This window comes from Leuciscus leuciscus, assembly GCF_965113295.1.
Source record: "Leuciscus leuciscus genome assembly, chromosome: 14".
Lineage (NCBI taxonomy): Eukaryota > Metazoa > Chordata > Actinopteri > Cypriniformes > Leuciscidae > Leuciscus > Leuciscus leuciscus.
The window spans coordinates 14,430,421-14,454,410 of NC_138738.1; the positions used below are offsets into that span (position 1 = coordinate 14,430,421).

Consider the following 23,990-nt stretch of genomic DNA (forward strand, 5'->3'; position numbering starts at 1 on the left):
GCTGAAAAGGCTTTTGTCATTGTTATGCTTTCCTAATGAAAAGTTTAAATGGCTTTGTCAGCTTAAGACCTCTTTCCCTCCTTCACTGTCAAGAACGTCTTTCTCCCTTTCGTTGTTTTACTTTCTCCCATGTCTTTGTAGAACAGCCAAGTCAGAAAAGTCAGTCTAGGCTTAAATTCTCTCATCTGTTTGACAGCACTAGTAAATAGCACAGTTAGAAAATAAATGTGATGTTTGCCCTTTGTACATTTGTGAGCTATTGTTTAAAGAAACATTATGTATTTAAATACAGAGTTTCTTAGTTTTTAAGTTGATTGGATTTCAGGATAGATGGTGATGGCTCATTTTTTTAAATGCCAACAATATGCTGAGATTTAACATAAGCCCATAACTTGCAGCTTCTTCCATATCTACATTTCTTGCGTTTTTTTTCCTGTCACTACCATTTTATTTCCTCGTTCATATCTTTCATTTACAAATGTATAACAGAGGATTACTACATGATCCATTCCAAGCATGACAGGACCCCACAGTTCCAGATTCGGCTCAGGTTTGTGTTATTTGAGGGTGTCGTTGGGTTTGAGCTTGTAATTCAATAAAATTACATTTATTCTAAATGCTCTCGCGTTCAAAGTTTATGGCCAGTATGATCCTTTTTAAAGGACTCTCTTAGACCCTGTTTACACCTGTTATTAAGATACTTTATGATCAATCGGATCGCAAGTGGACGACGCTACATACAGGTGTAAACAAGGTCTAAAACGTTTTGAGCTTGTCGGTTTTCAACCACTTCCAGAAGTAGTCTAAAATGCATTCGTCCAGATTGCTTTCGGCGCGTAAACGCTCATGTAGTCAAAGAGCCACAAAAGCCTGCATATTCTCCGCCTACCGACCTAATGCGTAACATAATTGGAAGCGTGCTAGCCAGACGGGACTGGAGACCCAAGTTTGGTTTGTAGACGAAAAACATACCAAGCACAGTGTTCTCTCACCATTCCTGGTTTCTAACACGCACTCACAGCGTTCCACGTGGTCTTGCGGCTGTCAGAGCAGAAATGAAAGTTAAATTGTACAAGCTTATGTCCATTTAGATCAAAAGATCTGAAAAAACACATACATTTACATAGACCCTCCCCTCAAAGAAATCAGGACAGAAGTGGTTGAAAGTGGACAAAAGAGAGATTAAAACAACAGGTATGTGTCTGCCTCGTTTACTTCCGATCGACTTCCTACTTCCGTGATCCGATCGACCAAAACACATCTTAATACCAGGTGGAAATAGGGCCTTGTACTCACCAAGGGTGCATTCATTTGATTAAAAATACATTACAAATATTCTATTATGTACAGTAGAATTATTGTTAAATATATTGATTTTTAAGAACTTTTCTGTTTCATTTTTTTCTAATTTAAGCTGAATTTTGAGCGTCATTACTCCAGTCTTCAGTTTCACATGATCCTTCAGAAATCCTTCTAATATGCTGATTTGCTGCTCAAGTAACATTTCTTATTATTATCATCAATGTTGAAAACACTTGTGCAGCTTAATTTTTTGGGGATTCATATTCATTCTTTGATCAATAGAGTTCAAAATAACAGCATTAATTTGAGATATCAGTCTTTTGTAACAATCTAAAGGTCTTTACTGTCACTCTTGTTTACTGTCACATCAATTGAATGCATTCTTGCTGACTAAAAGTATTACTTTATTTTGTAAAAAAATCTTACTGGCCCTTATTTTTTAACATAACTCATTTTCCACACCCGCACTCAGATCTGTGAATATCACTTATCACTGCATCTCTTTTGGCCTGTGCTGTCATTTTACATCACAGGGTTTTGCTTACATGTCAAGTTTGAGCTTCAACTTGGCCTAATGTCTGTGTAGAGTATACCTTTGCCTATAAACAGTTTGTCAAATGTAAAAAAAAAAAAAAATGTTTTTAATTGCCTATGACGACATGATGTGGTACATTTTTGTGGTGTGGATTGGATAGGACTTTTTGAATATTACCACATGAATATTAATTTTCAATATTTTCAAACCACATAGTAGATAAAGGAATCATTCAAACGACGCTGCATTTTCTAATCTACTACAATTATGACAAAGTGAGCAATTTTACATTCATGAGCTACTTTTGTGCAATCATAGGAATTAGGCAGTAGACCCAACATGCACTTTGTATTTGCATGAACGTGGTAACATTTCACTTAGAGATACTTTAATAGCAATTGTGTATCCCTGAAGAAATTATCAATTTGGATGACATGTCATTTTGTGTGTTTAAAGTCACAGTACAAATTGTGTTAGGTCAGCGTGTGGCAAAAGGACACACAGCTTGTGGTTGTGAAAATGAAATGATGCAAATGAAATGCAAATATTGTATGGAAATTAAAGCGGCAGCCAATAAGCTTCAGGAGAAGGTGCTTAGAAGTGTTTGTTCTTTGCAAAGCCTTTTAGCAACGCAGTTGTTTCTTAAGCAACTGCTGCTGATGGTAATGGTATAAATGTGCAGTTAAAAATCCCGTTTGTCTGTGTGTCCTCAGCAAATGCAAAACCGCATGAAAGCCTAATCAAAACACATTAATCATCTTCACTGAAATTTGCCGCTTGAACTTGACAACATGCCCATGAAATCCCCTGACTCATTGGATGAGGCAGCTGACATGTCAGGACAATATTTATTTTTATCTGGCAGACATGAAGCCGTAAACGATTGGGGTCCAGTGGCCCTCTTGAATCTCGGCATTTCGTTTTTTAAACATTTTGAGCTAGTTGAGTACATGGATGGAAAAACAATCGCATCCTAAATCATTTACATGAAGATAACACTTGAGTTTGACTATATAATTTGAGTGTAGTTAAGTGATTTTGCTATCCAGAAGCCTGCTAAACAAGGAGCAGCAACCCCAGGAGGCACTTGACAGTGTGTGATTGCAAGCTGAAGAGACTGAATAATGTGTGTATGGGACTCTCTTGGGATGATGGGACTGGGGCCGTGTCAGCTCTAAAGGTGTGCTGTTGCCCCCCTACTGAAGAGCAATGGTGACATTTGTGTGCCTTTATTGTCGCCCAGAGCACAAACTTGGCACCAGGAGCAGGGAGAACTGGCCTGCTGTTATTAACAGGAATATAATAAGAGACATCAATAATTCAGATCTCTCATTTGTTGTAAAGTGCAGAGAAAGTCATGGCTCATCCATACAGTCCTCATGACTGCACTTGCCTGTGTAAAAAAACACATTAAAAATTTCACCAGAGGGGCAGTGGAGTTTGGAAATTATGTTATAAAGCTAAGTTATGACTTCAATACATGCCGAATGAAAAAAAAAGAAAAGAAGAATTGCTCTAGTAGTTACACATACACATACGTGTCACATATGTTAAGAAAGTTAGCGTGTTGTTGTTGGTTGTCAGGGCATTTCTAGGGTATTTTGGTTGGTTACATAGGTGTTTTTAGGTGGTTGCTCTGATGTTGTTGTGGCTAACTGCTATGGTGTATCTAGAAGGTGTTGTGAATGGTTGCTAGGGTTGGTTGTGTTATTGCTAAGGTGTTCTGGGTGGTTCTATGGTGGCCTGTGTGCTCTGGGTGCCTTCTATAGCATTGCATGATGGTTTGTGTTCTGGGTGGTTGCATTCTGGCCCAAGCCAAAACAGCCCACCCCAAGTCTGTGATATACTGGTTCTTCTAATATTACTTTGATCCACTTTTCAATTCACATCTATTGTTTTTGTTTGTTTTGTCTTCCAGTAATTTGAGGTATCATTCATGTCTGTAGCATAAACTGTGCAGGACGAGTTACATGGAAAAGTTTAATATCCGCCACCATATGTTCATTTTTAATGTTATCGTTATGAGAAGAAAATTTGGTTGATGTCTTAAAGCAGATAAATAATGTATTATTTCCTTCAGCTGAGACACTTCAGAGGCACACTTTTTTTCCATGATGTTTTTGAATTGCTTGAAATATGATTGGAATCACTTCAAAAAGGGAAATACAGTTAAATGCAACATGCAAGTCTGTCATATAGGCTACATAAAATTATAATGAGAACATCATTATAATTGTGTTCTTGGGACATGGATTTAATGGTGAGACTATTGTTTATGTAATTAGGCTCTCAAATTATATAAAAAAAATTTATTTCGATTTATCGGCCAATATATCGGTTATCAGCCTTCAAATACTGTATAAGGAATGATCAGTATATTTAATAAGTTTAATATTTAATATAGTTAATAATAGTGATGCCCACCTTAGTAAACAAAACTAATAATGCGCAAACGTACAATGTCCTACATATGACTCATTTTTTAGCTAAGCCAGGTATCCCCAAAAGTCATAGTACTTTGTCACTATTGATTTTTCATTGAATCAGGATGAATACTTTGAGATTTGAATGCTAATGGACCATCTCTCTAGCCTTTTCTGCCTGTTAAATATGTGTGCTTGCCTCTAATATAGAAATGACATTAGTCATTGGCGTCTGAGAGATGAGCTAAGCAGCACTTTACCTTCTAGTATAATATGCTCATTAATATATTCTTAAAATATGGCTTAAGCAGAACAACCAATTAAATAAGGCTACAGGGTTGTGTAGTAAAATCACTCTCTTTCTATTTTGATGAGCGAAGTAGCGTGCGTTACATATACTCATCAGATATTCCAGCTCCTCATTTTGCTTTCAGACTTGATAAATTAAAGTGGCGGGGGAAAAAAAGCTCTTAAACAGCATGTGTCATCTGTGCAAATCGCTGATGCAGCATGTTTCCCTGAAGTGTCAACAGCAAAGAGAATTCAATTAATGATCGGAGTTTCTCTTCTCCCATCTGTCTAGGACTGTGCATCAGAATATATCCTTGAGTAGACTGCTGGGTTAATATAGTTCAGATAATCGTTATCTAGTACATCTCTCTTACAGGGTTTATTCGATCCCTTTAGAGTCATTGCATGTATCTGCAAGCTCTGACATGTAACATGCTGTCATTCTCAGTAGTGTGTGTTTTTTGGATCCATATCAAGTCTGCAATGGTCCAAATAAAGACTAAAGCGATAATTAATAAATATTTCCCAAGCTAATTCAACAATGATACCTCAGGACATTTGTGAGCCTTAAAAACACTGTCAGGCTTTTATCCCAAAAGGTAAATCTGCGTTTGCTCTTCATTGGTGAGATCAAAATAGTATCTGCTTTCTAACGTCTCAAATAATTAGATATGTGGGATGCATATCATGGCTGATATTTTCGCAGATAATTGGCAAATTGATGTTAATATCAATAATCATGAAATCACATCCGATAATTGTAATCAATTTTGATTTTACCATATATTTTCTGTGTGTGTAGTTTTCCTGCAGTATAGTGTTTGTTTGTTTTTTAGCCATGTTAGCATGCAATACTCTCTATTGTATTGTGTTTAGGGTCATTTTAATCGAGATGAGTAACTACATTTTCCATTTTCTATTTAATTTTCATAAAGTAATAAGCAAAACGCTACGAACAAACATCTGTATATCTTTATTTGTGGGACTTAGGGACCCCTCTCACACATTCTTTGTCTGCAGAACTATTTACACAAGTGTCCAGTGGATGTTTTTGTCACACATCTGTGTTTTTTATCATCTGGATGAGAACTGTTTTAAAGATGGTGTCAAGTTTAAAACTAAACGCATATTATTTTGCTAAAGGTACTTTGGTAATTTAAAGTAAAATACATTATTTATATAATCCATTTCAGATATTTAAAAATACCAGACAGGGCAGGATATTTATAATGTACACACAGAAGTGGACACACTTTTTCTGCCCGGCTGCTTTACAGATATTGTACGATACGCTGCATGACCTTCCAATCTGTGTGATGTTTTTGCAGGTTCCTATGATTCCAATATTTATTTATTTTCATTCCCAGCCCTAATTCTTTGCTCATTTTGACTATATATATATATATATATATATATATATATATATATATATATATATTTATTTTTTTCTCCATTAGATAGTTCCCTGAGACGACTCATTCTATCAACTTTCTTTCAAACCCACAGTTTGATGATTTGAGTGCCATTTAGGCATATCTGCTTCCCGCTGGCATTTATTCACTCTGACAAACCCACTGAAGCAATCTGAGATTGTGCTTTCTTCTGTGCATGCGTGCGCCTACTTGACTATATTTTGGGGACAAATTTGTACCCAGAGGTGACCAAGACCTCCCTCATTTGTAAGTCTGGTATAAAAATTAAGTAATTAAAGTTTATTTTTTATTTATTTTTATGTCAAAATGCAGAAAGTTTTCTGTGATGGTATAGGGTTAGTGTAAGGGGATAGAATATACAGTTTGTACAGTATAAAAACCCTTACGTGTCAGTGTTTTTCTCTTGTCTGTACAGGTTTATTCAAGGAATTGCAAAATACAAGATGACACAGACCAAACCAGCTTGCTTTTTCTTGGTGAATGTGTCATGTTGTCTAGCAATCTAGCTATTTGTCTACAATTTCTTCTAAAGGTTCTCTGTGGATGTGCTTGAAAAAGTTGCAATTGACATCAATGTGTTTTATTCATCTGCGACAGAGCATTCAGAGTTTTCTGCTCATTGTCATTTTTATGAAGCTCAGTTCTCTGCTGTCTTGTGGAGGAAATTGATCCAGATCTGCATGACGTCAATTATTTATCTTTTGGTTTATTTAGTATTTACACTCTGATCTACATTGCTACTTGTTCATTGCTACAAGTCCTGTTTCCTTTAGGGTAAATGCACTCACACAGTGCTACAATAGAATTGAATGTGCTTGTGATTCATGTTGTTGCTGCTTTGTTTGCCATACTAACAACATTCTTGTTTAGATGCCCTACCAAAATACACAGCCAAAGGTCATTCATAAATGTCCTTTCCACACAACATTAATGGATTATTGATAAAAGTGCTGAGCACTGCGGAGTGATTGAACCAAAATATAACAACAAAAATGAACCAAACGCAGGAATAAAAGCTTTTAACTGTCCCAGAAATGCTCCTGTTAATACATTTCTCCTTCTATCTATTTTTGCTCCACTTGAATCTACTGTCCTTGCAATTTGGCCAAGTACCTCACAAGTTAGACTGTAAATATGGGAAATGATTTAGATTTACCTTTAAAATTTAGGTTTTATTTTTATTTTATTTATTTTTTTATTAAATGTAATTGCCTCAGTTTTTGTGGTTGTTGTTGATTTTTTATTTATTTTTTTAACACAAGGTTTAATGTGTTTCGGAATACCTTCGGATATATCTTCATCCCTTTTTTGTTGTTTTTCACAGGATATTCTACGTATCGCACGACTCTCAAGATTTGAAGATCTTCAGTTACATTGCAAGAGATGGACAGAGCAATGTGTTTCGATGTAACGTCTTTAAATCAAAGAAAAAGGTAGGCCTCTCTTGATCGCGTCTTCTAGTCAGGACATTGAGTTGGTTTCCATGGACATTGGAGCCTTGTCATTGAGGCTCCAAGTGAATGAAAGCTACTGTCTGTTCCTTCCCTTTTCAGCACACGTTTTTTACTTCAGGGCATATAGTTGAAGAAAAAAAAGAAAACATCATACAAAAAAAGGAACGGCAGCCGTTGGCCATGAAATTGAAGTGCACTTTTCAGAATGGCTATATTTTTCTTCTCACTCTGTCTAGCATGCAGAGCAAAACAATGATTTAGCAGCGGAGCATGTAGATGATATACTGACAGGGTTTGCTTTTAGTTCTTAAAGCTGTCGAATTCTGATCCCTTTCAAGCTTCTGCACTGGATTTGAATCAGTGGCAAATTTAAAAGCTAAAGACGCCCACCACTTCTGAGAAGGATTTGAATCTAAATCTGTTTTTCTCTGCTTGACTGGTTTAAATATTTATTTTTAATATTGGCAATTAATCTATAATGTCATGAGAATCAAAATAAGATTTTTTAGAGAGGGAAAATTTGTAAAAAAATGTTCTCTCCAGTACTGGTGCCTACACAGTCTATAAATATAGAGAGGAATTCATGCTAGGAGCTAGTTGTCACAGTATCACATCACATTATCACAGAAATTTACAAGGATCTCTGACTAATTAGGGCTTCGAGAGAAGAGTTTGCAAAGACTTCAAGTACGTATATGTAAGGCATGCGTACTGTAACGGACAAATACAGTATGACTGCATGCATTAGGTCACCACATCTTTTGTTTTCTCATGCACAAAAAAAAATAAAAAAATGCTGTTAAATGTACAGTAAAAACAACTGCAGCTGTGGTTGCCAAATTCAACTTAAAAAACAATGACAATGTTTCTGGTATTAGGGGATGGCATATTATTGGTGCCTGTAAATTGTACAACAGAACTGTATTGTATCATGTGATATAATGTTAATATATCAATCTACATTAGGTTGTTTTGTTAAATAAATAAAAATAATGAAATAAAATAAAAATGCATTATTTTAAAGAAAATATAATGTGTCATTCATTCAGAGACTTCTGAAGGCAAGTTTTTCACCATAAATTGTCACCGTAAAAAGCATGTAGTTGACATTATGTAACAGTAGAATTACATATATAAAATGTTCACCATATATGGATATTGTATCATATCAGTTACCAGGTTTTTACAGAAGTAATTTTTCTGTAGAATTAACAAAAACTATTTACAGTGTACTTTGTACCTTATTTACACTTCAGCAAAGCAGTAAAGTTAAAGGGATACTCCACTTTAAAATGAAAATTTTGTCATCATATACTCACCCTCATGTTGTTTCAAACCTGTATGAATTTCTTTCTTCTGCTGAACAGAAAGGAAGATATTTAGAAGAATATCAGTAACCAGACAGTTTCTGGTCCCATTGACTTACATAGTAGGAAAAAATATATACTATGGAAGTCAATGGGACCAGAAACTGTCTGGTTACTGACATTCTTCTAAATATCTTCCTTTCTGTTCAGCAGAAGAAAGAAATTCATACAGGTTTGAAACAACATGAGGGTGAGTATATGATGACAGAATTTTCATTTTAAAGTGGAGTATCCCTTTAAGACCTACTGTGTATGCAAATTAACATCACTTTTTTCCACTGGAACTAGTCTGTGCATTGTTTGTTTTGTAAGTCTGAACAGGCCTTTCACATAAAAGGCTGCGAGAGACACTAATTAAACTGAATACAACTTTCCAGTCATCTTCAAACTTACTTTGTTTGGTTTCATTCCTTATTATTCTTTGGATGAAATTGCAAATAGCATACAGAATGAACACAGTGTAATAGCATTGCAACAATACTAAAAACTAAGAAAACTGTAGAAGACTGTTATTTTGAAAGCCTGACACATGTACTCAATATTTTTCCTTTCGTCATGAAAATGTGGGATTTCCACAATGGCAATTGATTATAGAGCAGAAGTTTGGCTTTGGAGAAAGGCAATCAAGAAAGAATTATTCTTTATTTAACAGATTCTTTAGAAAGAAGTCGCTCGATTGAAAGCCCTGTCTGGTCCATTTCTCCCCGGGATCACTGTTCATTACAGACCAGGTCATTCAGAGCTGCTCCGGGAAATAATTGTACATCAACTGCTCAAGTGTGCTCAATGCTCTCAATAAAATGTGCTCTTATTTCTCCTTTGTCTTTCTACAGATTCAAACATTGTAGTCGGAATAATGTTGTTTTTCCATTTCTCACCATCATCCATCAAAATACTGTTAACCGATCTTCAGCATTTTGTGGAATAGGTGATTTTTGTGCAATAGTCTTATTGAGTCAGCAGACTTGATCCAGTTTTTAAATGTACCTTGAATTAGGCTATATTGTAACACTTAATGGTTTGTCACAACTAGCAAGTTACTTAAAGTGTGCACTCAGAATGGGGACTTGTGGCCTGTTCACACCAAGAACGATAATTATAAAGATAACTACAACTATATTAATATCAACCAATTAGTCTACCAACATGTGGTCAATATGAAACTACTATCTGATAGAGAATAGAGGTGCTTAAGATAATTTTATTATTTTACCAAATGTATGTGCCTGTTGTTCACATTCTGCCATAGTTTATTGGTGACATAAAGTAAAACTGAAAATTAATTTTAAAAATCCATCAGTTTAATTACATTTCTTTCCATATTTCTCTTATTTGATGATTACCACATTGCTTTTGGGACACTCTATGTAAAATTGTCTGATGCACAAACATTTAGAGCATTTCTATTTGAATTGTTTATAAACTTTTTGAATTCTTAGTCTTTTGATTGTCTTCTTGTATGATTGACAGCATTCCTGTATGTATGTGTGTGTATATATATATACACATCATTAATCACCCCATCAAGATCGGTCAGAAATCTTGGAGTAACGTTTGATGACCAGCTGACCTTCACAGATCACATTTCAAAGACAGCTCGATCATGCAGGTTTGCACTGCACAACATCAGGAAAATCAGGCCTTTCCTAACTGAGCATGCAACACAACTTATCGTCCAGGCCCTGGTCATCTCTAGGCTTGACTACTGCAATGCTCTTCTGGCTGGACTTCCAGCATGTGCAACCAAACCCCTACAGATGATCCAGAATGCTGCAGCTCGTCTTGTCTTCAACGAGCCCAAGAGGGCCCACGTCACTCCTCTGTTCATCTCTCTGCACTGGCTACCTCTAGCTGCTCGCATCAAGTTCAAGGCACTGACGCTTGCTTACAGAACTATCACAGGCTCAGCTCCCTCCTACTTTCACTCACTCCTACGAGTCTACATCCCTACCAGACACCTACGATCGGTCAACGAGCGACGTCTCGTGGTTCCATCACAGAAAGCCACAAAATCACTTTCCAGAACATTCTCATTCACAGTTCCATGCTGGTGGAACGCTCTCCCCACCCTCATCCGGAATGCAGAATCCCTGACAACATTCAAAAGACAGCTGAAAACCAATCTCTTCCGTGAGCACTTAACCTTATAGAAAAAAATAAAATAAAATTCCTTTCCCTTTGAAACATCACTTATCAGGCTTATGCTACTCTGAATAATACCTGAACTTCGTATTTTGAGCACTTCTTGCGTTGTTGTTGCTTTTGCCTCTTTATGATGACTCGCTGAATTTTGTCCTAATTTGTAAGTCGCTTTGGACAAAGGTGTCTGCTAAATGACTAAATGTAAATGTAAATATATAGCCAGCAAATGTGGAAAACAGGAATGCTGCCAATCATACAAGGATGGATGGATGGATGTGATATATATCTATATATATGTATGTATATGTGCATACATACAGTATATAATGAATATCCTTGTATTATAAATTCTGTATGATAACTATTTCCATTTTCGGTTTTGACTTTTGGTTCATCCAAGAACTGATTTCAGTGCATTAATAATACTAAGCTCTCCCTGATTTCTCTGTAGAGCCAAGCCATGCGGATAGTGCGGACAGTGGGTCAGGCTTTTGAGGTCTGTCATAAACTTAGCCTTCAGCACACCCAGCAGAACGCAGATGGCCAGGAAGATGGTGACGTTGACAAGACTTGCACAGATTCTGGAGTAACAGGTACTGTAATGAATGGTATGCACTTTTCTTTTCATTTTCTTGAAATCAGTGTAGTCCTCTCTACCATGTCAGGTTTTTATTCTTCAGACTCCCTCTAACTGTCTGTTTGTGCCCCTTGAACTTGGTGTGAGAGGATTATGGATGAGTGATGTTTCTGCTGATCTGTGACACACTTTGCATTTAGCAATCCATGCAGTTGTTCGAGGTATTTTGGTGCAATCCACTGCAGTGTTTGAGGAAATCTTTGTGCGCCAGGGCTTTGATAGGCAGGATGGAACAGCACCTCTGATTGCTTGTGTCTGTGGGGCAGATCTCACGGTGCATGGGCCATGGGTTCAGGCTGATCATCCTCCCACAGCTCCCTCTGGACAGGTTTTCCTTTCAAATGCAGATGAGCTCCCACTCACCCACGCACTGCTTCTAATCTGCACAGGGTTCCCCAGCACCAACACGCTGCGGTGTCACGACAGGGAGACAATAACTCACACAGGAGAAAAAGAGAACAGGTCTCAGAACAGACAAGCCCGTAACTGTTTCAATTACTACAAAACCTGCCGACTAATTAGCATTGTGCATTGCGGCCTTAGTTTATGAGTCTTACGAGTTTTAAAAACATTTTAAATTGTTTGAGTGTATTAATCCCAGAAAGAGAAGCTTTAAGGCAGCTGTCTAAGATCCAACAAATAATTTATAGCAAAAGTGTTTTTTAAATTATTATTATTTTTATTGTACAGTAGATGTTAGAGGGGAAAATAAAGTGGCTGGAGTTTTGCCAAACTCAATACTTTGATGCCACAATCTTCATGCCATCACGAGCTGCTTTTTATGGCTTCAAATTTGGTTATTAATTATATAAATATTTAATGAATAAAATTAATAGCAATACACTCACAAATTATATTAGTTAATATTTTATCTTAGACAGATAGGGAAAATATATTATCTTGTGCCGATGTGCAATATACTGTACATATGAGTGAGATTTGTCAACGGAATGTGTGTCATATGGGGTGTTGTAAATAACTTTGTTCATAATAAGAGTAATCTTTTGTTTTGTGTCATGCATCAGATTTTTTTCTGGTCCAGAATGACCTTTTACCTTTTTTCCACGCCAGTGGAAATGCCAGTGAAGATCTGTAAGGGACTGTACATGTAGTTCAGTGTGGAGTAAATGCCTCCGACCTCAGTTCTATTTCCTTTTTTAACCCTCGTGTTATGTTCAGTAATACAATACACGGTTTATGATCTGGGTCAAATTGTCACCCTAAAATAGCCATAATCCCTACAAATTGCGTGTAAATTTAATGACAGTGAACTTATGCAATGATTTCATAATTCTTTTTACCATGTATAAATGCAAATATTTATTGGATCACCCATGTATTTATTTAATTTGTTTGCGCAATTTACTAAAAATGTATTTTCTAAATGATAAATATTCAGTTTAGTCCCTCAATTAATGTAATAATTCAATGCTTAAAATATAATTATACAAGAATGATGTTCAAAATAGTTTTAGATGTATAGTATAGCATGTCACACCACAGGACACGGCTGTCACTGCTTGACATGTCATGTCAACTACTCATTTCCAGAAATACAGATCTGCTGTACAGACTGAGTGAAGGTGTGGTCGGAACATGCATGGGGTCCCGTGTCGGTAACACAATCCCACCCACAGGGGATCCACAGCTTACATGGGAAAACATCAGTGTTTAGTCAGAATATCTCTTTCTGTACATATATGTGGAGATAGGCAAGTTGTGAAGAAAAAAATAAATAAATCTAATATTCTCACTAACAAACATTGGTCCCTTCAAACAAGTGTTATTTTAGTATAATTTTTTTTACTTATAAAGTGTGTTTTTGTGTTTCTGTTTTATAGTTGTTGTTTTTTTATATATATATATATATATATATATATATATATATATATATATATATATATATATATATATATATATATATATATATATATCTGTACAAACATTGTTTTTGTTTAGTACATCAAGTTAACCTAAATTAAAATGAGAAATGTTGCCTTGGTTGTACGTGGCATTTTTTTTTTTTTTTTTGTGAGCTTTCTCTTTAATCACTGTATCATGCTTTCAAGGTTTGGAATTAATATTTAACAAGATAAATTGTTTCTCTCTCTAAAGAGCGGGAGCTCACAGGGGCCGAAAAGCCAGCTCTAGATGAGACGGACATTGATGCAGAGGAGGTTCCCCTCCCCGACAGCACAGTGGACGACTTCAATCGCGGCGTCACTGACCTGGATGCGCCCAAGAAAGAGGAAGATGTCACCATGGACAAAAAGGTATCCAGCTGCAGCTCTCTTGCCCACTTAATTATTCAGTTCATATCAATAATTAACCACAATCTTCCATAATATCAAGCTCTCAAACTAGTTTGTCACATCAGCTTTTACGCACACATCCCTTGCACTATATCTTCCAGTCAATTCTTGTAATCGAGGGAATGATGTTCAATGCATATTGTTTTGCAGATTTGGTTTGTTTAATGCTCACGGCTGTGTTCAGCCTGGGGTTCAGATGCAGCTATAAGCCTATTAGCATAATCTTTTAGTGTGAAAACAGCTGCGCTGCAAAGGATTATTTAATGATACTGTGACCCTGACTAGCTGAGACATTCTTCAAGAGAATTATTATGGTAATGATAGTTTAGTGTTGATGAGAAGAAAGTGGCAAACAAGGTACCAGCGTATTGGTTGACCTGGATTGTCGTCACTGCATGGAATTCATCTCCATTGATAAGTTTCACCATCTGGTTCATCTAAATGACAAGCATTCTTATAGCGTTGGACTGAGGATTTGAGTCAGCCTAAAAATAGCATTATGAGTATTCATTGTGTTGAATGCTGGTTTTTCTGTTGTCCATATAGGTTATTTGTTCTACCTCACTGAAGCCTGTTTATCTTTCCGCTCAGGCGTGATTTTGTGGGTTTGTTGCATCAGTGTCTGGGGCGATGAGGCTGGAATCATGTCTGAGACTGATAAGACATTCCTCTCCTCAGGAAATTACAATGTCAGAAATATTTGGGTTGTCTCTGATGATTGTTATATGATTTATAAGCCAGTCAGAAACTTTTACTCTACACCAGAGAAATCTCACATACCAGCCTCAGAGGTTCACTGTGTCCTGGTTTCGTTTGGATTAAAAAATGTTTTTTGACCCAAATGGAAATGTTGCAGTCCAATATGAATTCCAAACTCAAATGTGGTGTGGTGAGGTCAGTGTGGTTAACAAAAGCAAGGCCCCTTTAAACAGTCCTTGAGCATGACTCTTGGAATGAGCTCCTAGTCAAATACTAAAATAAATTGTATTTTGATTGTATTCCAGATACTCATATCGTGTATGATTTTTCTTAGGTTTGGTCATCAAATTCATACTTGTCCTGATTCCATATAGCAGTACTAAAGAAGAATATGCTTGTCCTGTTTGTTCAATACGTTTATTTAAGGGATGAACAATATTTTTTGGGTAATTGATTGAGTTTTTGTTATCTGTATCCGTTGAAATTGTATATATTTCTGTTGATTTTTGGATATTTAATTGTTAATGCTCCTTTCCTCTATTTTTATATTTCCAATACCTTTGCTATCATCATCTAATAACTTCATTTTTATATAAACAAATAATTTAATAATAACACTAAGTGCACTATTTAGCAAATCTGTACATATACTCAGCATTTACAATGTTGTGATGCCTAAATCAAAAGCAATTGCTTTTTTATTTTTCAGTATTTTCTTTTTCTTTTCTTATTTTAGACACAATTTTTTATTATAATATGGATTTATAATATCGGCCATTTATCACTTAACGGTCATTAATATGTAACAAGTTATCGTCCAAAATTGTAATGTTTTACAACCAAAGTGACTACTTTAAAATCTGGTTGTGACTCCCAATAAATGTAATCACAAGTTTGGGTGATATGTGGTGTATGAGACCCATTTATATGCGATATTTACTATTGAAATCTGACACTATCGTGGTTACAGACATTATTCGTGTCTATTACTTTGGCTACTTGATCATATTGTCAGTACTTGATCCATCTCTGTCTGTTAGTGTGGTAAATACAGTTTGAATAAATATACAGTTGTCAATGCATTGACACATAACTGAAGAGAGTCTTGGAAATGCCTGGTTGTTTGGCACTGCAGAATAATTCTCGTCTCGTTTTCAAAGAAATGTCATTTTTATAACACAATCATACATGTGCACACTTGGCGCTTGTAGAAAAACTATTTAAATTTAGCATTTCAGCAAATGTCTTCATGAATAAAGCCTTTGAGAGCATGCTGTCATACTCCTACATAAGTAGATCATTTCAGATTCTTGTGCACTGCAGTACGGGGATACTCATGCCATCCTCAAGGACTTGTGGAGCGGAACTGGACTGGTTGTGTAGGAGTTCATGCTGTTTTTAGGGCTGGTACAAGTGTCAGAGTTGTTCAGTAAGCCTGCAGTCAGTTGTGCTAGTGCTTCTACTGTCAGTCTGTCGACTCTATGTGCCTTTTGTGTCTCTTGTTTATGAACATGAGCTCAGAGTGAAGTAATTATTACATTTCCTGAGCCCAGACAATTATAAGACTATACATTTCTCACTCAGTATGAAGCAATGTTTTCAAATCACAGTGCATGCTTTAAAGAGCAACTTTCCCTGATTCATGGTTGGAGACTTATTTGTAGAATTGATTAGCAAGTCCCTGTATGAGGCAATGTTTGTAATAGCGTGCGGAAAAGCTTTCGGTCTATATTGAGGTCATTCACCCCAAGTCTGAATCAATGGATATTGGTTAGTGAGCAGAATAATGTATTTATTTGTACCTTCTGAGATTTTTGGGGGGCTGGGGTTTTCACTGATGAATGTGACCTTATCATTTTAAATGCATTTTTAATCCACATTTTGAACTGGGCCGTGTCACGTTATAATTACTAACCAGAATGGGAATAAGACGGGGGAAAAAATAACACCTACTCTGTTTAATTTAAATTGAATTCAAAAATTCAACTCTAGATTTTTTAGAGAAAGGGGTTTAGGGTTTTTTTCCATTTCATTTCATTATATGTTATTTTATTTTACAACCCTTTTTTGTTGCATCAACTAAATTAAAATGTTATATATTATAGTCATTAAATATGGAATAGCTGGCTTTACCTTAATTCAAAATAACATTTCCAAAAGTGTGTGTGTGTGCTTGTTTAATAAGCATTGTAGAACAAATTACCATGTTTATTGTTTCCTTTCCAGTTAATTAGAGCAGCAAATCTCTGTTTCACCCCACCATATTGTTTCTAGGAAATTGGCAGATGCTTTCTTGTAAGATGAGAAGTTTAGAGTTTCTATGGTGTTCCTCTTTGAGCTTTGATAATGAATGGGTAAGGGACTCTTGGTGTGCACAAGTGGTTGCATCCCATTTTATAAAAGACCGCAGTGTGCTTTTGAGGATTTCTCCACAAAACGGTCACTGAATAACTAATGAAAGCAATTAGTCCTCCTCCTCAACAATTCTGAATCTTACTCAATACCAGACCTCAGTACCACAGTCCAGAAACACTGTGGCAGGCACTGTGGGAATTTCACATATTAAATCTAGAGAAATGAGGCTACCGTGTAGCTGTGATCTTATCAGACTATCTGTGCCAGGCAAACAGCCAGGTTCCTTCCAGGAATTAGTTCCCTTTACTTACAGGGCACATCTCCTGGATGCTGCTAGAATAACTCTAAAAACCATCCGGACCCCGAGGAGCTGGACATCACAGACTGAAAGTTGCGAAACTGTGTGTAATTATAGCCCTGTTTCTTCATTTTGGAAAAGTAGTGTCCATCCAGATCAGACTGTTCATGTGAAAAGTGTCTGGAGATGGGATTTTGGGCAATGGTGGCACGGAGACGCACTCTCTAGAGCCCTCAGGTCTGAAGTGCTAGATTGTGCCCTAAAGCCAGAATGTATTTCAAAGCAATGTCGGTTTCTCTGGATAATTCATGAAGAACTGAGTTCAGCCCATGTATCTGTGTAAGAGGTAGCTTTACTTTTACCCTAATGCTCAATTTCAGAAAATCCTCCCCAGTGCATTGCTGTTTGCAAACTTTGTTGTTTTTACAAATAAATAACTCATTCATTGAGCGATTTGCTCACTGTGTTGTTTACCAGTTGGGCAACAGAAACCCAATGCCCTTGTTTGCACACAATAACACAGGTGCTTGCAATGCCAAGGTCATGGGTTCAATTCCCGGCAACTTGTATATTGGAAAAATGTTTATTGTAAATGCACTCTGAGTTGCCAATAATAGTGTCTGCCAAACACGTACATGACTAGATTTATAGAGATTTTATGTATTTATTTATAGTGTTTGTATTATTTCAGGATGACAAGTCATCCTCTCTCTTCACATTCATTTCAGACTGCAAGCTCACAGCTCTAAAACATAATGTGTGTCGTGGCGCTAGTATACCGTGTTCAGTCAGCATTAATTCAATCCAATAATGAACATCTTTTTATTTGTTTTGCTTCTAAACATTTCATTGCAGCTGAGAGGAGACATTAAAGAACAGACTCTGAAGAGGAAAAGCTTTCTGCTTCAAGAGTCTCTGCAGTCAGTTCAGTTTTATCACCTTTATCTTTGCCTTGGTCTTGAGCAATTAACTCAAATCCAGCCTAGAAAAAATACACTTTTTACGCCATTAAGTGTTGCATTTAACACACATCTTATAGAATAACATGCATTGTGCAGAAGAGTTGTGCAGTTTGTTTGTATAATGTTTATATTTCCACTTTGAAAAGCATGCCAATGTATTAGTGTCATGAATGAAACAGAAAAGCAGTAAGGTTATTTTTCTCCAGAACCTTTACCAAAGAATGAAATTGAAAAGAAGAGATGGACAGATAGAAAGTAGAAAAACACTTTTCTACTGTTGCTTTAGTATTTATACAAAACTGATATTGAATCGTCCCTGCTAGCTATCAATGGATGCTTACTACAAATAGCAAACTACAAATGAATTTCAAAAGAGTAACTTCGACCGTGCTCAGATGCGTAGGCTAAATGCTGATAAAGCTTTGGCATTTCACTCTCAATGATCTTTCAGACATTATAACAAAGCCCTTTTGTCTTTGTAATTCATTCAGTCATAAATTTAGATCGTGTTTCAAAAGGATGCGCGATTATTCAATGCGTGATTAGTTCATTCACTTCTATCCGTATGCTAATGTCTTACAGTGACATTTAACATTAGTTTGAATGCATGGAAGACAATAAAAGCCAACAGCTTTATAGTGGCTGTTAATCATCTTTAGTGCTAGTTAGTTAACTATTTAACAGCTTACACCTCTGGTGATTCTCCTTCAGATGGTCTCTAACAACCATCCCAGCACACAATATTTAATGCTAACCTACATTTTCAAGGTTCTGAATGAACCACCACAGTGAAAAATGGATCCTTTATAAACTTGCTTTCAAAAGACGTTATTTGAGATTGTTTGATGTTTCTAGTCATTGTACTATACTCTATAAACCCTGACATGTCAATGGAGGAAGTCCATGTGGACTGTGTTTTAATAGACACACAAGTTTTGTCTGATCTTTTTAAGCTGTATTATTGTCTAGGGTGTGCCGGTACCCTCAGGCAACTTTTAGTGTCATAGCTATAACAATGCGCACTGTTTTCCCTTGCATCCTTTCAGACATTATTGAATAGAGTCTGTCATGTCAGTGAGAAAGGTAACAGTGCTCACTCACATCCTGAATGTATTTGAAGTTAAGATCTTTCAGCATTGTATTCCAATCCCCAATGTCATGTTCCTGTCCTCAGGGCTACTCGACTTTGGAAAGCTCAGGAGCCACAAAACCTCAAGATCCCTTTAGCTTGAAAGGATATGCTCTTGGTTTTTCAGGAGGACCAAAATCATGGTTTGAGTAGTTTTATATCACAGCAACGGTATATAATATCACATGTGTGCACTTGTCTGTGAGACCGTCTGCTGTAGGCTATAGTTTTTATTTAGGAGTTAGTGATTTTGTTCCTCATGTCAAGTATCGCTGACTTAAGTTAAGTGTTTATGCTTGCATTTCACTTAACTACCCTTCATGTTTAATCCCACAAGAGCTGTCCAAACCCGTCCACATGTTATTTGTTATTTTGTAACCATCATTTTTTTTTTTTGTCCTTCTGCTTATAGCTGGGTTTAAAGGTACTGTATCGTTCCCCCAAAACTGAATTTTTTTTTTCATGATTTACTCACCCTCATGTTTTTACAAACCTTTTTATATTTTAAATAATGTTTGTAACCAGACAGTTGACGGCACCCTTTGACTTCCATGGTATGTTTTTTTTCCTTGTCAATGGCTACCGTCAACTATCTGGTTACCAACATTCTTTAAAATATCTTATTTTGTGTTCAACATAAGAAAGAAACTCATACAGGTTTGGAACAACTTGAGTGCAAGTAATGACCACATTTAATTTTTTGGGTAAACCATCCTTTAAAGAGGGGTTAAAAAAAATGATGTCCTTGTTGGTTGGGTTGATGTGAGGTTTTGGTGAAAAAATAGGTTGTCCAAGTGAATGGCAGAGAAAGGCATCAATGCAAGAGAAAGAATGAGCCACTTTTGTCTAACAAAATTATTAATGAATTAATCTTTTTTTATGTATCTATATAACTTTTTTTTTATTGAACAGAGTTCAGAGTTTATTGAAAAAATTATTTGTAATTTTATGTATTTTGTTTACTAAAATAATTTAGCTAATTTATTTTTTTATTTTAATTTATTGTTTTATTTTCAAAATTAGGCAGCATGTGCGTCTCTGGTTTATTTAAAACATTTTATTTGTAATAAAAATGCCTTTGCATCTACTTTAAGTAGTACGTTTTGTAATCAAATGTTAACGAATATTATCACATTTCATAATGTGCTTCTCAATGCCATCACTAAAACCTTCTTAAACCTAAAGAACGTCACTATCTATACTTCTCTAACGCTGTCAAGGACTTCTCAGAAAAAGAAGAAAAAAAATGGTCAATAAAAAGGAAGCAGCAATCTACCTAGCAGAAAAGCAATGAGGGCATCTGTGTGGTCGCTAGCAAATCTCACTCAGCCCAGCTGTGAGCTGAACATTGCTTTTTTTTTTTTTTTTACCCTCGGTTACCCTCGAGGGCTCAGTGCTTTCCGCTAGGGTACAACTAACACTTCACATTCAGAACGGTCGACATATTGCACAGGTTCAGGAGAGGCAATGTGTCTAGTGTACAGACATGAGTTATAGTGGTTTGCTCCCAAGCTTGTTGTATTTCACGTGCTGCTGAGCGTTTCAGTGTGTCGTTTTGTGTCTGACTGGAATATCAAACAATGTTTAAAAAAAGCTCCTGCTTTACATTCAGGTCTTTAAGTTTGTTTCTTGTATAATGAACACGCAGTCTGGATTGTTTCGCCAATTATCAAAAAGACCAGCATAGTAATCGTGTGCTTGAGAAAGGCTTACGTTGTAATATTCAGCATATTTTCTTTCTCATGCAAGATGTGCAGACGTTCTCAGGCAGCGGTGGATGAGTGTGTTGTTAAATCTAATCCACTTTTAAATGCTTTGCTTTCAAGTACAGAACATCCATCCTGGACTATCAGAGATCTCAGCACATTTTCATCACAGTTTTGCGTGCTAGATAAGAAGTTTATTTGATGTTTAGCGGGAATCAACATTTTTCCAAGAAATTGCTGCTCAGGATGACAGTCAGCTTATCTGCTTTGTGAAGTCTTGAGCTAGAGCTTTCCTGTAGCTCAAACAGTAGAACGTTGGCGCTTGCAACGCCAAGGTCATGGGTTCGATTCGCAGGGAAAGCAAGAACTGATAAGAATGTAGATGTGTACCTTGAAATGCAATCAATGCAAGTCGCTTTGGGTAAAAGCATCTTCCAAATGCATAAATGTAAGTCGATATACACTTTGACAGTTTTCTGCAAACTTTCCACTGATGTCTTTTGACTAGTAGATGTCTTAATAATCTCAGCCTCAGATGGACCGCTCACAGTATGTTCACTGGCCGTCTGATGCATATTGTACAAAAAAATAGCAAGAGCTGGCTCAAAATCAACTGTTCCAATTTGATTGGCTCACTTCCCCTCAATTTCACCAGTTTAGGGTGCACCTGGAGACAGAACTTTTGAGTATAAAGTAAGTAGAACTAATCTGCTCAATTTGGTCAAATCCACTAATTACTTTATACCCAAATATTCAATTCAAATATTTTAATACTTTTAATATGAATACTTTATTTATCAATGATGCACTAAATGGATTAAAGGTGACAGTAAATACTTTTTACATGGCTACAAAAGATTTATGTTAAATGCTAAATATTAAGCAGCACAACTGTTTTCTACATTGATAATAATAAGAAATGCTTCTTGAGCACCAAAATCAGAATATTAGAATCATTTCTGAAAGATCATTTGACGCTGAAGACATTTAAAAAAATCTTGCTAACCCCAAACTTTTGAACTGTAGTGTAGTTGTAAAAAAGGTCTGTACTTTACAGGAATATGTGGATGTGTATGGACAGAAATGTCTAGGTTGGAAATTGTTCATGTGCAGTGGAAAAAAAGTGGAAATGACATTCTGCTAGTTGTCAAAAGTCTGGCGATACAACACAAAGTTTGTATGACATATAAATCTAAACCTGTGTGAGTCAAGAGTTTCTTACAGTTAGTTCAATATACTAGCCCTCAATCAACAGTCTGTGCAAACTTTCCTTAACAACAGTTGAAAAACACTCAGCAGCCACCGTAATAATGGCTTAACATGGGCATAGATGAGAAAATTAGAGCAAAATATCTTATGAGATTGTTATTCTGAAGGATTGAATAGGCTGAGACAGCTGTTGTAGAAAATCCAAGGCAGAAAATGTAGAGATGTATGTAAGATTCTAGATTCTGCTTCTTAGTTTCTAAATGTTTTGTTGTCCTCAGCAAACAGCGATGTCAATTTTTTTCTAATTTTAAATATGTTAGAAATTAGCACATCCGATTGTTGTCATTGTATTGCTTTAAAAGTCATTATAAGGAATCTTCTGGGCAACGTCCACCCCTAACTACAACACGGAAACCAAACACAAAAACAAGGGAACATGTGCAGCGATTTGCTGCTTCGCAGAGAATCCCATGTGAAACAGCCTTTAGGGAGTCGAGGTTTGTGCAGCATGGCAGACATTTCCATATTCCTCCTCATTGCCCTTTTTCTGCCACTATAGATCTGCATTTGACCCAGACGAAAAAAACCTCATGTTTTCATGGATCCTGATGACACTTGTCACTAAAGTAGCACTACAGACTTTTAATAGCCGATTACACATCCATCACATAATCACAGATGAGGCTGATTAGGCTTTTCTGCAGCCGTTAATTGAAAGCACTCAAATGAACAGCACTTCCCTTGATACCTTTTAACAGATGTGTTTTCTTCAACCTATTACCAAAGTCTGTTCTGCATTGTATTTTCTGTTACACACTCAAATACAGATTTCAGAACAGATGATAGTGTAATTATTCCCTGTGGAGTGATGGAAATATTCCAGTAACCCTAATAGATAAACTATATTTGCATATACATAAGGAAATGCTGGTGCTTCCTTAGCAGCAAAAGCTTAAGCCCTTTATAAATATGTCAAATTAGAACAGTCATAAAATTTGTTGCTGTCATATGACCTATGTCTTGTTTTCTGTCGGCAGTGCATGGTAATCAACGCACAGTTTCTGTGCCATCTTTGCAATGTTAACAGCTTTAGATTAAATATAAGTAGAAGACAGATCTCAATTCAATATGCAAATAATTCCAATAAAGAAGACCATGTGCAAGTATTATATCTTTGCTTTTGGTTGGATTTTGAAAATTAACCAGTAATATTATATAATTATGTTCATGCCAACCTCGTAATTTTTTTTTTTTTTTTTAGATCATCTGCGTCAATTTAACTCTTTCCCCTCAAGCGTTTAAAAAACGTTTCCCCAGCCACCCCCAGCATTTTTGATCATTTTCACACAATTTTCATGGCCCCCAGACTATTTTTTTGTTGGTAAATTTCATTTAAAAAAGCAAAATTGCATTTTTGTCAAAGACTACTTCTGGATGGGATTCAGAACGATGATCAAAATAGATGGAGTCCATCAACACTCCCCAAGCTTCACAGTCCTATAGCTCATCCTGGGGTCGACATTTCATTCAATGTTTATGATCGCGTTATTTTACGTATGCATATGCTTGCATATGCTATCACTTGTTTCTGCTGATTTTTGGCCTGTGTTTTGATCAGAGGATTCAGGAATCTTCTTAGAAGATGTGTAACAGAACCCCCTACCGTATAACAGTGAAAACACGGAAAGCCTGAAATTGCCGTCAATGGGAAAGAGTTAAGTAAAATGCCAGTGAAC

At 36.2% G+C, this 23,990-nt stretch overlaps 1 protein-coding gene across 1 annotated transcript in view; it reads left to right on the top strand.

The window, feature by feature from the left end:
• Positions 1-23,990, top strand: part of nos1apa (nitric oxide synthase 1 (neuronal) adaptor protein a) — a 108,502-nt gene that overhangs the window by 55,825 nt on the left and 28,687 nt on the right. Inside the window, exons 5-7 of the mRNA XM_082137394.1 lie at positions 7,309-7,417; positions 11,399-11,540; positions 13,700-13,857. Coding sequence (XP_081993520.1) covers positions 7,309-7,417; positions 11,399-11,540; positions 13,700-13,857 — 409 coding nt within the window. The remainder of the gene's footprint in view (positions 1-7,308; positions 7,418-11,398; positions 11,541-13,699; positions 13,858-23,990) is intronic.